The sequence below is a fragment of the Pan troglodytes genome, chromosome 17, assembly GCF_028858775.2.
Source record: "Pan troglodytes isolate AG18354 chromosome 17, NHGRI_mPanTro3-v2.0_pri, whole genome shotgun sequence".
NCBI classification, from domain to species: domain Eukaryota; kingdom Metazoa; phylum Chordata; class Mammalia; order Primates; family Hominidae; genus Pan; species Pan troglodytes.
This window is the reverse complement of record NC_072415.2, coordinates 72174282-72188336: the sequence shown is the minus strand read 5'-3', so window position 1 is coordinate 72188336 and position 14055 is coordinate 72174282. Positions and strand designations below refer to the sequence as shown.

Sequence of the window (14055 nt, the reverse complement as noted above, 5' to 3'; positions counted from 1 at the left end):
CAATGTGGTTTTTTGTGTGTGAAAGAATCCCCCTGGCTGCAGCATGGAGAAGAGATTAGAGGTGGCTGACAGTGGATTCTGAGGGAAAAGGAAAAGGTGACTAGGAAGACTTTGGAGATTTCCAGTTTTCTGGAGGATGGTACCTGGTAATGACAATCTAAATAGTAGAAAGTGAGAAAGACTGAGAGCCTGGGAACAAACTTGATGAATTCCAACTTTAAATGAGGGACTAGCGAAGGTATCTGAAAAGGAGGAGCCAGTGAGATAGAAGAAACTCAGCTGTGTGGTGTTGAGGCCAAGAAAGGAGTGGCCTATGCCATACTGCTGAAAGGCCTAGTAATGCCAGCAACAATTGTAGCTACCATTATCACAGGCTTATTATGTGCCAGGTACTTTATAAGTTTTATCTCATTTAATCCTGTCATACCTCTGTAAGGGAAAAACTTGCATTTATTTTTTTAACTGATAAAGGAATCAAGCAACTGGAGGATTAAAAAACCTACCTGAGAATTTGAAACTGGGCATTCTCAATTCCGAGTACTTTATTGCCTGAAAAATTATAAGGACTTATATAAACATAGTCAATTAGATTTAGAAAATGGGGTTGTTAGCTCTCTTAGAGAGAGCAGTCTTTGGAATGATAAAGGGTCATAGTGAGTCACAGTGGGCAGAAGAGTGATGGGAAGGTGAGGAAGCGAAGATAGAAAAAGCATGAACAACTCTTCCGAGAAATTGAACTTAAAGAGGAGATATCCAAAATGGTATTTGGGATCTTTTGACTGAAGAGCCTCTTCTCTGGTTTATGTCTTTTCTGGACATCACTGGCTGATCAAACCTCCTTCTGATACTTTGTTTTTCTAGTTAATATATACATTTCTCCAGTTAAAGTCTACTCTTGATATTCATTTTATGTCTAAATAAGGCATCCTTTGTATAATACTGAAAAACCGTTACATAAAATGGTCAAATTCTTAGCTAATAGGATAAGTAATTTTTTGTTTTAGTATGTTTTACATTTAGGGCCTTTAGTGGTTTCTTTTCAAAATTTTTTTTATAGGTTCATATACGTCTAGCAAATGACACTTTTAGAGATTAATATCTTTTTGTATTAAATACATGTTTGAAGGTAACTGATTATAACAAATATCATGGTTATATTCTAAAATATGGTTGCATTACATTATTTAATTTCTTTGTTGATGTCCATAGACTTCTTAGAATTGAGCTTTTTTATTTGTAGGCTGATATTGCACCATTGATGACTTCCCTTATTGGAGTTCCCTTTCCTCTTAACTCAGTGGTAAGGAATAAAATTTTATTATCAACTCTCATTATAAAAAAAAACTATCACACAGTAAAATGTACTCTTTTTTATGTGTTTCTGAATAATCTGGGTTTTTTTTTTTAGATGGGGTCTTGCTATGTTGCCCAGGCTGGTCTTGAACTTCTGGGCTCAAGCAGTCCTCCCATCTCAGCCTCCCAAGTGTCTGGGATTACAGGCATGCACCACTGCTTCCAGCTTATATAATCTTTGATTACATTTAAAACTATATATTCCTGTATATTTATTTCTAAATATGCAATACCTCATGATTGCTTGTGTATTATATTCTATAACATGGAACATGAGCCAAATAGCTTTTCTTTAAATATTTTAATTTTCTAAAATGTGTATGATTTGTATCTTTGTATTCTGGTTATAATTGATAGAAATGTATAAGTAATTTTTTTATTACAAGCAGCAAAAACTGACTTCGTTTAAAGGGAAATTATTGAAAAGATATTGGTGATTTGCTGAAACAAAGTGGTGCTTGAAAACCAGCCTTGTAATAACCTGGAACCAGGATATCTGGAGACTTGGAAGAAGGAACCACAGCCATGATCCCATGGCAGAGCTGTTCTCAGGGCACTGACATGAGGGTAGAGTAGCATTATACCTTAGTTTCTATCCCTTGACTATCAGGAGTCAAATTCCAGATGGTCTAGCCTGGGTTGTAATCAGCAGGTCCCTGGATTATAAACCTAACATGCTGTATGTAATGGGCAAGATTTCTCAACAGAAAATAGTAATGCTGTTAAGAATGGGCCCTGGATACTGAAGTGCCGAAAAATAACTATTTCAACCAGCCACTCTTATTAGCTCTTCAAAATCAAATGTACTCTTAAAAAATAATGTTATTTAACCCAGAATGCTAAGTAATATGACCCCGACAGTCATAGTGTTTGTGTATATGTATAATGAAACAAAAGTTTAACAGAATAGTCCTTACTCTTATTATGTACAGTACACTCTGATATGTCTGAAGTCTTTTATTTTAAGTATACTGGCTGTGGCCTACCATTGTAATTGTTTTTTGTGTGTGAAGCACTCAGTTCACTGCCTAGCACGTAGTTATCTCTCAGCCAATGCCAGGTGTTACTGAATTTAATTCATCTCTTGCTTTGCTTACCTTAATACATCTACTTTGTGAGAAAAATAATAGAACATCTTTCAGTTATACTTTTAAAAAGATTTTTCATTTAACTATTTCAATTATTTATTTGTCCATATGCCTTATCTTTATTGCTTTTAAGTCTGTTTTGTTTTATAAGGATAGCCTGAGCTGTCTGAATACTATCAATAAGCTGGTGTTTGTTATTTTCAGGGAATCCTTCCTGTGGATTATCTTAACAACACTGATCTCTTCAAAGCAGAGAGCATGTTTACAAATGCAGTACAGATTCTTGAACAGTTCAAGGTAAAAAAAAAATTCAAAAAGGCACGCACAAAAATGGACAATACTACAATTTAAATATTGAATATATTTAGGGAAAATATTTGATTTTGTTTTTAACTATTTCCCTGTAATTTACCTTTAAATTTTATGTATTTGACTTGTGTTTCACATTTCTGAAGGGTAGGTTCTATGGCTCAGTCTGAGGACATAAAATTGTGTTTGAGGAGTATGACTGCATGTAAGATTACCACATATGCTTACAAAGACTACAAGTCAATTCTTTAACTATTAGAATTTGCCCCATAGAAATCATATTAGAGATTGCAACATTTCTTGTCATTCCATGTATGTTATGAGATTCCTTAAGAATTTAAAGAGGTGACCCTTTGACTAAAACCTTCTGTTATTCTTAATGCTTTTAAGAATAAGCAGTTTGGCTTGTTTTATTTTCAGAGTTAAGGAAGTACAGTTTTAATTACAGTATGTTACTTTGCAAGATTGATATGTTTAATTCTCAGCTTATTGAGATAGTAAGAAAATGTTAAATTTTTCTTTAAATATTTATGAAACAATATAGTAACATAAAATTCCATTTATTTTCAAAGTGGTTAACCATCCCTAAAGAATCATTTTAATGGATGTTTATATTTCAAAATGGAATTCCTTATTTTTCTCATTTGTAATATTTTCATACTTGGTTCCCAGGTGAAAATGACTCAGAAAAAAGAAGTTACTTTACCATTTTTGTTTACACCATTTAAGTAAGTGCCTTACATTTTTTTATTAACTTGAAGGAAAGAATTTTCCACTGAGTTTGCAATTTTTCACTGAGTGATAGGATTAGTTTACTTATACAGTTTGCCATTTTATATACATTAGTGTAAACTCCAAATTGAAATCCTCTTCTATTGCTGTTGTTAAATAATGAGCCAGGTGCTAGATAACTTTGAATGGCTGGAAGAGGGATGGGGGAATGGAGAGATACATGAGAAATATTAAGCAGGTGAACTCCACAGGGCTTGACTGGTTGGCTAGGAAGGTGTGGGGGCAGGAAAGAGTGTGACTTCCTGGCACTTGGCTTGGTTGATTAGGAAGATGCTGGTACCATGTGGCTTATTGAAAGAAGAACTAGTTCAGGAGACAAAGATGAATGTTACTAAGTTCAACTTACATTTGAAGATATCAGTTAATTAATTAGAAAGAGGGGCTTGGATCTCAGAAGGTGTATGTTGCTTGTGAAGATTTTGAAGCCGTGAGAATAAAGATAGGCTGGGCGCAGTGGCTCATTCCTGTAATCCCAGCACTTTGGGAGGCTGAGGCAGGCAGATCTCTTGAGCTCAGGAGTTCGAGACCAGCCTGGGCAACATGGTGAAACCCCGTCTCTACTAAAAATGCAAAAACTAGCCGGGCATAGTGGCGCATGCCTATAGTCCCAGCTACTCGGGTGGCTGAGGCAGGAGAATTGCTACACATGTAGGAGGCTCTAGAATTCTGGGAGACATCAGCTTCTACTGGGTGGGTGTATTAGGGTTCTCTAGAGGGACAGAACTAATAGGATAGATGTATATGTGAAGGGGAGTTTATTAAGGAGTATTGACTCACATAATCACAAGGTGACGTCCCAGAATAGACCGTCTGCAATATGAGGAGTAAAGAAGCCAGTCTGAGTCCCAAAACCTCAAAAGTAGGGAAGCTGACAGTATAGCCTTCAGTCTGTGGCCAAAGGCCCGAGAGCCCCTAGCAAACCACTGGTGTAAGTCCAAGAGTCTAAAAGCTGAAGAATTCGGAGTCTGATGTTCAAGTGCAAGCAGCTTCCAGCGCAGGAGAAATATGAGGCTGGAAAACTCAGCAAGTCTGCTCATTCCACATTCTTCTGCCTGCTTTATTCTACCTGTGCTGGCAGCTGATTAGATGATGCCTACTTGAGGGTGGGTCTGCTTCTCCCACTCCACTGACTCAAAGGTTAATCTCCTTTGGCAACAATGTCACAGACACACCCAGGAACAATACTTTACATCCTTCAATCAAGTTGACACTCAATATTAACCATCACAGTAGGCAAAGAAGAGAGCTGACTTTGGTGAGCAGCAGATTTTGCTGTCCCAGGTCCAGGAAGATGTGTTTTCCTTGAATCAGGAAAGGGAAGATCTACATCACAGACCTGGCTCTGCACTACTGACTGTATATGTGGGCTTGCATCTTTGAGGTTCACATTCAATTAGCAAGGATTTTGCTATTGACCAATTAAATAGAAATTGTTTTATCTATGAATCTTAAGGATGTGATGGAATGACTTCATTGGAGTTATTTTTGACAACTTCTGTTGCACTAGTGTGATATTCATAAATTAGAAAGGCGGCCGGGCACGGTGGCTCACTCCTATAATCCCAGCACTTTGGGAGGCCGAGGCAGGCGGATCACAAGGTCAGGAGTTTGAGACCAGCCTGGCCAATATGGTGAAACCCCGTCTCTACTAAAAAATACAAAAATTAGCTGGGCACGGTGGCGGGCACCTGTAGTCCCAGCTACTTGGGAGGCTGAGGCAGGAGAATCGCTTGAACCCGGGAGGCAGAGGTTGCAGTGAGCTGAGATCGCGCTACTGCACTCCAGCCTGGGCAACAGAGCGAGACTCCATCTCAAAAATAAAAGAAAGGCATAAATATTACATTACCCTCTGAATACTGTGGTTGTATACTTGAGTTTGTATGTGTGTATATATATGTGTATAGGAGAGTAAAAATAAAATGAAATTAGGATTTTGCAAGTTACAATCATATAAAATTGATTACCCTAAATATATCATTAGGATATTATGTTATTTACATCTCTTATGCTAATTCTAATTTTCTTTTATTGTAGTATAGTAGAATTGAGATTTGTTAATGGAATTGGTTCTGAGGAATATATAAATGTTCATACGTTTTTCAAGAAATATTGATTGACTAGTATGTGTTTTGCGGATATAGCAGTGAACAGGATAGACAAAGGCTTTGCATTCATAGAGTTTATTTGTACAGTAGTGTCACAGGCAAACTATAACCAAATGAAGAAGTGAATAAGAAATACATTATCAATTCCTTTTATGAAGAAAATACACAGGCTGTTGAGAGTGAGAATAAGTGAGGGTTACTTTAGACCAGCCACTTTAGAAAGGCTGGTTAGGAGCCTGGCCAGTGTGGTGAAACCCTGTCTCTACCAAAAAATATAAAAATGAGCCAGGCATGGTGGCACCTGCTTGTAATCCCAGCTACTCGGGAGGCTGAGGCATGAGAATCACTTGAACCAGAGAGGCAGAGGTTGCAGCAGTGAGCCAAGATCCCACCACTGCACTCCAGCCTGAGCAACAGAGTGAGACCCTGTCTGAAAAAAAAAAAAAAAGAAAAAGAAAAAGAAAAGAAAAGAAAGAAAGGCTAGTCAGGGAAGGACTCTTTGTCAAGGGTTCAGGTGCACACTGCTACCCCTTTTTCCACGTGGCATGGTAACTGATCATAGACTTCCCCTATTTTGATGTTCAGTGTCTGCCTGCACATACATATTCAAAGCCACTGTGTCCTCTGGGGGTCTGGCGGGATGGCTGATTCCCATGTACTGGTTCACCCACTCTAGAGCGTAGTGACCAGCCCTGCCTGTAGACCTGTCTGGCTAAAAATCACCACTTGCTAAAAGCCTGCAATATGGTCAAAAAAATCTAAGATAACATGAGAAATGGACTCTTGAGGTCATATGAAATTCAAGGAACAGAACCAAACCTAAAAACATTAAAATTCTCAGAAATATTTAAGAAACTATTGCATCCATAAAACAAAAGCAGCATTAACTTTGCAAAATGTAGAAAGGTACTACATGCATTAAAAATAACTTCTACATTTAATAAGAAAATAAATATTTCATAAGAATGCAACAAAAAACTTAAAGATAAGTTGTATAAGAATGGTCCAAATGAGAGGCAGATCCTCCAAATTAGAATAGGAAGTGAGTGGACATCAAACTAAATGAAATGAATTTTAAGTAATAGATGGATTGAGTAAGAAGCTGGAGGAAATTAAGGACATGATGTATACATAGAAAGCATACATTTCTTCATCCGCCCCCCCACCAAAAAAAAACAATGACAATCAGAAACTTAAGGGAGAAAGAAACATTTCAAACTTTACAAGAAAGCATGCTTCAAATATAAAGCACCCTCAGATGTGGCATGATTTTGAACAGTTGCTAGGAGTGTGAGAAAGGGAATTCATTTGAACATTTGTCATGTGGATCAAGGCTTTAAAGAAATAGATGAGAAAATCTAATTGTAGCATAAAACTTTGTTTTTCAGTGGACAGTATTTAAATAGTCGTGATGATATAAATATTGGTTTTCAGCTTTTAGAGTCAATCCTTGGACAAAGCAGGGAAGAATGAATTATGATTACAGAATAGAATGCAAATGTTAGCAGCCTTGAAAATGTACAAGTGCAGTTAACAGGTTGGAAGGCGGAGAGGGAAGGAAATGTACATGGAATAGTAGCGGTGCTATTGTCTTCATGAAATAGAATATGGAGAATTTTATCTTTAGTTGAATTCGTCAGAGGTTTAGGTATTAGTTTTTGTTTTGTTTTGTTTTGTTTGAGACTGACTCTCGTTCTGTTGCTCAGGCTGGAGTGCAGTGGCGCAATCTCGGCTCACTGCAACCTCTGCCTCCTGGGTTCAAGCCATTCTCCTGCCTCAGCCTCCTGAGTAGCTGGGCTTACAAGCGCGCCACCACGCCCAGCTAATTTTTGTGTTTTTAGTAGAGATGGGGTTTCACCATGTTGGCTAGGCTGGTCTCGAACTCCTGACCTCGTGATCCACCCACCTCGGCCTCCCAAAGTGCTGGGATTACAGGCATGAGCCACCACGCCCAACCTTAGGTATTAGATTATCAAAGTAACCAAGGTCACCAAAAGAGGAGGTAAAAATGTGATATAGCCAAATTGAGTGGGGAGGAAAGCCAGAGACAACCGGGGGTTAACAAAAAGTACCCCCAGTCATCAAGTCAAGAAAAAGTAAGAAGAACATGTTTTTTAAAAATGTAGGCAACTACCGGAATAACTAAAAACAAACACATGTAAAAGTTTTTGGTCTGGGTTGGTGAACTGAGAAATGATCAAGAGTTATTATGCCCTTGTGTAGTGTTTGATTTTTAAAAAATATGTGCATATATTGGCTTTGATAAAACTTATTTTTAAAAGTATGTTTATCAAAATAAATAGATATTCTAATCATTGGCACAAATTCAGTAGAATATGTAATTGGAAAAGGATACTATTCATAATAGAAATAAAATACCCAGCAATAAAATAATGAGAAATGTATATTGTAAAGAAAACTGTCCAATTTTTTTAAGGACATAACAGACAATATAAACAAACAAATGTTGGATAGTACTGTTCAATATTGTAAAAATGTCGGTCCTCTCCAAATTACTTACTGAATATGGTATTATAACAAAAGGATTTTTGTATAACTCAAAAACATAATTTTAAAATTTATATCAAAAATAAATTCTCAAGAATAGCTTAATTAGTTTTGAGAAAGAAGAACAAGATAAGAGATTTGCTCTGCTAGATAACAGAACACATTCTAAAGCTATTATAACTCTAAAAAATGTAGTATTGATGCAGGCCAAACATATAGATTTAGTGGAACTGATTCGTGAGTACATAAAGAGATAAGATTCACTTGTCTACAACATGCACCTTGACTTATGATGGGGTTACATCCCTAAGTTGCAAATATTGTAAGTGCAAAATGGATTTAATACATCTAACCTACTGAACATCATAGCTTAGTCTAGCCTACCTTTAATGTGCTGAGAACACTTAACATTAGCCTACAGTTGGTCAGAATCATCTAACATAAAGCCGACTGTATAATAAAGTATTGAATATCTCATGTAATTTATTGAATACTGCATTGAAAGTGAAAAACAAAATGATTGTATGGGTACTCAAAGTATGCTTTCTACGGAATGCATATCACTTCCATGTTAGCTGAAAAATCCTAAGTCAAACTCTCATAAGTTTGGAACTATCTGTATATGGGATTTGGTTTTGACTGAAGGTGGTGTTTCAAATCAGTAGGAGAAAGATTTGTACTAAGAAAATTAACTATTCATTTGGAAAAAATAAGGCTAGCTCTTGTAACCTCATTTCATTCACAAAACTAAATTCTACATTGATTAAAGAACTGAATATTTAAAAATAAGTAAAAGTGTGAGGTCTATAAAATATAAAATTTAACAGTCATATGGAAAAGATATTAGCTAGCATCATAATCAGAATTTTATTTTATCATTTTTTTTTAATAGAGATGGGATCTCCCTATGTTGCCCAAGCTTATCTTGAACTCCTGGGCTCAAGCGATCTGCCTGCCTTGGCCTCCCAAAGTGCTGGGATTGCAGGCGTGAGCTACTGTGCCTGACTGTAATCAGAATTTATTAATTATATCAGTTATATAAAATTGGAAAATATACCAGAACCAGGTGGAATACTAAATTGAAAATTATTTTTTAATCATTTAGGGAGATGTGAACCACAGAAATTATTTGTTAAATTATTTTTAAGAGTATTTACTTTCACTCATTAAAAATTTCATTCCTCATTTGAGGTATTTTGAGATAGAATATTTGAGGGCATTGACTAAATGTTAGCTCTGCATTACAAGTCTTTAATGTTTGGTGTTATCAGAAAAAACAGTTATCACCATTTACTGAGTACCATCGACCCTTTATTTCTTTAGTCCAGTGGGTTTTTTTCACATTAACATCATATGTTTCTTTTTAATCACTTTTATATATGCACATAACATCAGCATGTCTTCTTAGAAACTATATCAAGTAAATGTGGGCCTATAAACATAAAAGATCAAAGAGTACTGTTGTCACACATGCTTTTAGCAAAAAAGATAACCCAGGTTCTTTTCACAAACTATTGTGTAATAAAGTCTTTCCTTTTGTATAAGCATCATTTTTTTTTGTTCTTAGAAATATATTGTTCACTTGTCTGTTCTTAATTTGAGAAAATTCATCTAGGACGTTGGCATCTGAAAATTCATAGTATCAAAATTTTCATGACATGATTAATTTCACCAGCATTATTAGATTTTAGTTTAATAGTATCTTCACCATTTTTCCATTGTCTTGTTCAGTCTTTTCTAGCATAGTTATGAGTAATTGGTGAATAATAAAATAATTCCTAGGGTAATGAAATAGCAAATGTTTCAGGACATAGGAAAAATAAAATTGCCAAGATTCTTTATCTTAGGCTTGTAAAAGGGTCTAACAGGGCCATGTGGTAATTGCATATCCTATTTTTTTGCAAAAATAAGTAAATTTTCTCTTTGATATTTTAAAGACTTCTAAAAAGAATAAAAGTCATAAAACATCCATTCTGATAAAGAGAACTGCTAAAAAACAAACACCTGAAGCTAAAATTGGGTCCGGCAGACCCTGGTGATGATATGCTGAAGGATGACCAGCAGGTGGAGCTCCATGACCAGGCGAGGCATAAAAGGATCACCCATCTGTAAAAGGAGGAAAAACACTTTATGTTTAAAATCGTATACTTTAGAGGCTGGAGTAAGACAAGAAATAATTCAAAAGAAAAAATGCCACAGAATATGAAGAAAGCAAAAAAGATCTCTTAAGAGATATCTTAGGGGGGAAAATATGGAATTGGGAAGGAGATATATACCTTGCCAATAGAAGCAAAAATATTTGTTACTTTTTTATTTGAAAATTATTATATAAATTTGAGAAACAAAGAAATTTTAACAAAAAACTGTATTTTCTACTAAAATGGCAACAGTATTTGGTTTCTCTTATAAAATTTGTTTCTTGTAGCTGATAAAGGCCCTTCCCTTAGACCCAACTTAAATACTAGCTTGTATGTAAACCTTTCTACCAGTTTACCTATCTGATTTACTAATTATTTGTAAGAAACGTAATTTTCTGCTTCAAAACTGAAATTTATCTTTAAAAAAAACTTCTGTGCATCACATACCTACATAGAAAAATATTATTCATTTATTCACTTATGACATGAAGGGTGATATGATTCTATATCATTGATCATGCTAAAGGAATGAAAATTATTCTAGAAATAACTTTTTATCCTGCTTTCTCTGTCTTTATACTCTTAAAATATTTTTCCCTTTAAATAGACATTCTAAAAAGGAATAGACAAGTATTACTAAAATATTAGGTCATGTGTAGGTGAAAGCAAAAAAAAATTTGTAACAAAAATCAGAGTAAGAAAGGGCAGCATTTTAGGAGATCTTGTCCTCTAAACACTAGCTGACCCTGAATAATTGATAAAATTCCTGATAATCCTAAAATGTGGTTTACCTTATTCTATAGTATTAAGTAACCATTAAAAAAAGAATAGTAACAATTACAGCAAAGTAATGTGCACAGATTAAGACAACTCATTTCTCTCTCTTTTTTTTAACTTAAACATGACATGTTTATAGATTCTTTAAAACTTGATATTTTCAATAAAAATGATTTAGTCAATAAAGGAAATTTTTCCTCACAAATTACTATGTAGAATGTTGTATTTCAAACATGTTGCTTTTTAAGTTAATACTTCATTAGTTTATCCATATCTGTAACTATGCATAGATTAAAGGGAAAATGAACAACAAATAGTAAAACCATCACTTTTCCTTGTGGGCAATCTGAATTTGGGCAGTTGATAGGAAGATATATTAGTTTTCTAGGGTTGCCATAACAAACGACCACAACCTACATGGCTTAGCATAACAGAAATACATTCTTTCACAGTTCTAGAGACTAAAGTCCAAAATTAAGGCTAGGAGTCCAAAATCAAGGTGTCACCAGAACCATGCTCCCACCAAAGGCTTAGAGTAGAATCTTCCCTTGCCTCTACCTAGCTTCTGGGGGCTGCAAGCAATCCTCGGTTTCCTTGGCTTGTAGCTTTATCATTCCACTCTCTATCTCTGTCATCAGTGGTCTTCTTCCTTGTGTCTCTGTCTCCAGATCTCCCTCTCAAGGACACCAGTCACTAGATTTAAGGTTCACCCTAATTTAGTATTAATGTGCTTTAGCTTGATGATGTCTACAAAGACACTATTTCAAAATCAGGTCACATTCCCAGATACCAGGGGTTAGGATCTTTTTGGGGGGACACAATTTAACTCTCAACAGAAATTAATAGTTTACATTTGTCATCATTTCAGCCATTGCAGAGTAATTACCTTACAATGCTTCATTGATTTACGTAACCAGTATTTATTGTTTTCCTACTGTGTCCCAGGCACTATACTGGATGTTGGAAAAGATAGACGTAGTGCCTGCCCTTGTTGGACACAAAGTCTAATGGGAACATATAGACAGTATAGCAAATGATACAGCGTGATAAGGGATAGTTCAATGTATTATGAGTGACTGTTTTTGTAAGAACAGTTGAGGAGCACCAAACCCACAGATGAGGGATGCAAATTTATAGGAAGTTAAATAAGACAACTTCAGTGAAGGCAGTGTTGGAAAGAGAACTTTTGATTTGTTGATACCTCAGAGAGCAGCTGAGATGGAGACGCAAGAAGTCTTCAGCTCAACGCACTTCTGAGGTAGTAACAGCCAGTATACTAGCTTTCATTAACTTGACACTAATTGCTATGGGCTGCAGTGGGTCTGAGACAGCTAAGGATGTGGACTTAAGGTGGGAAAGTATGGCAGTGATGTGCTAACAAGAGACTCAGCTCTCTGAGAGAGGGAAAGACTCCCATTAATAGCCTTTGCCAATTTCATTGGTATAAATACGCTCACTATGATCAATCTCAAGCTACCAAGGATGATGCGACTAGAGAAAGGGAAGGGTTGTACACCATCTGCTCTCGGGAGCTGATGTGAGCAGCCCTCAGCACGCCACTGAGGGAGGGAGAGAAGGGAGTAAGGAATTGAGGCAAGGGGAGAGAAAGCCAGGTGTTGAGAGCTAATAGAAAGTGCTTTCCAATGTTGGCTTTGCATTGTCCTTGGAAGGGAATTTTGCAGGGAGTGGGGAGATCTGCATTTCCAATGAAACATCGTTGTATACTTATATTTTAATATTTCTTTATGATGACTTCTTATTTTGAAGCCAAATAGAAGAAACTTAATAGTTTTTTTTTTGCCTTACATTTTTCATGTTAAATATATTAAAGAAAATGTATTTTAGCTAAGGGACAGTAGATGCAAATGTAATAATAAAATATTATAGCCCTCTAGAAATAATGGGCTTATAGAATTTAATGAATATTTTAAACATTTTATTAAAATATTTTAATGACTCAAAACCCACTTTTGTAATGTGAAAACAAAGGATAATTTTTTCCTCATATCAACCTAAATGAACTCTTCTACCTTTTTTTCTTTTCTTTTTTTTCTTGATCTCTGTGGCTGCATGTGAGTATCCAGCTGTGCCCTGAGCTAACACTGTTATCTATGCAGTGATTCTGGAGTTGGGTAGTTTTTCCCCCTGATCTCTTATGGACCCCATCTGTTCTAAAGTTCCTTGTTTAAATGTAAAATACCTTCCGTGGCCTGGTGGTTTTAATTATGTTACTAGCTCTGTGGTCTGATCATTTAGGAGTTTCTTTGGCATTCCTCCTGGCTGGCTTCCAGCCATTTCTTTGTTTATACTTTTTACCACAAGCAAATCTCATCATCTCCAAAGATGATATATCTGAAAGTCCTCAGTTTGTCACACCAGTCACAAGTATCTGAAAAGAGGGGAAGAAAATAATCAAATCCTTTTCCCCAAGTTTGAAATTCAGGAATTTTATATATTTTTTTGGTAATGTCATCAATAGTATAGTGATTTTTAAATGTATAGTTGTTTTATATATGATATTTTTAAATTCAGGAATAATTCTTGTGGGAATTATAAGATGTTTTTGACATTATAAAAGTGGGAATAAAAAATATTTTAGAAGATAAATATCCTAAACCAAGAGTTAGAAAATTTCATGAGGATTTTTCATAAGTTTGTTGGTATGTTTTCCATGTGTAGTTTCCCATGCATTTTCTTGTTGGGAAAATAGCACCATGTATTTTTAATTGCCATTTCCATCATCAGTCCTATCTTCTCCTTCCACTATGATGTATGTTTGTTATGGCCTGGATAACTGGAGTAAGAAAAATGCCACAGGATATAGGTCCCAGCTACTCAGGAGGCTGATATGGGAGGATCACTTGAGCCAAGGAGATCAAGGCTCCAGCAAACCTCAGTCACACCACTGCATTCCAGTCTGGGTGAAGAAGCAATACCTTGTCTCAAAAAACAAAAAATAAAAACAAAAAAAACCAGACTGTTGCA

General features: G+C 35.7%; 1 protein-coding gene across 29 annotated transcripts in view; it reads left to right on the top strand.

The window, feature by feature from the left end:
* Positions 1 to 14055, top strand: part of PIGN (phosphatidylinositol glycan anchor biosynthesis class N) — a 141861-nt gene that overhangs the window by 45530 nt on the left and 82276 nt on the right. For 24 of the 29 annotated variants that reach the window (XM_054672088.2, XM_009434093.5, XM_024350915.3 and 21 more), the window contains 3 exons: positions 1241 to 1300; positions 2646 to 2738; positions 3423 to 3478. In XM_054672088.2, coding sequence (XP_054528063.2) covers positions 1241 to 1300; positions 2646 to 2738; positions 3423 to 3478 — 209 coding nt within the window. The remainder of the gene's footprint in view (positions 1 to 1240; positions 1301 to 2645; positions 2739 to 3422; positions 3479 to 14055) is intronic. The other 5 variants (XM_054672090.2, XM_063795797.1, XM_054672087.2 and 2 more) reach the window with 1 other exon arrangement.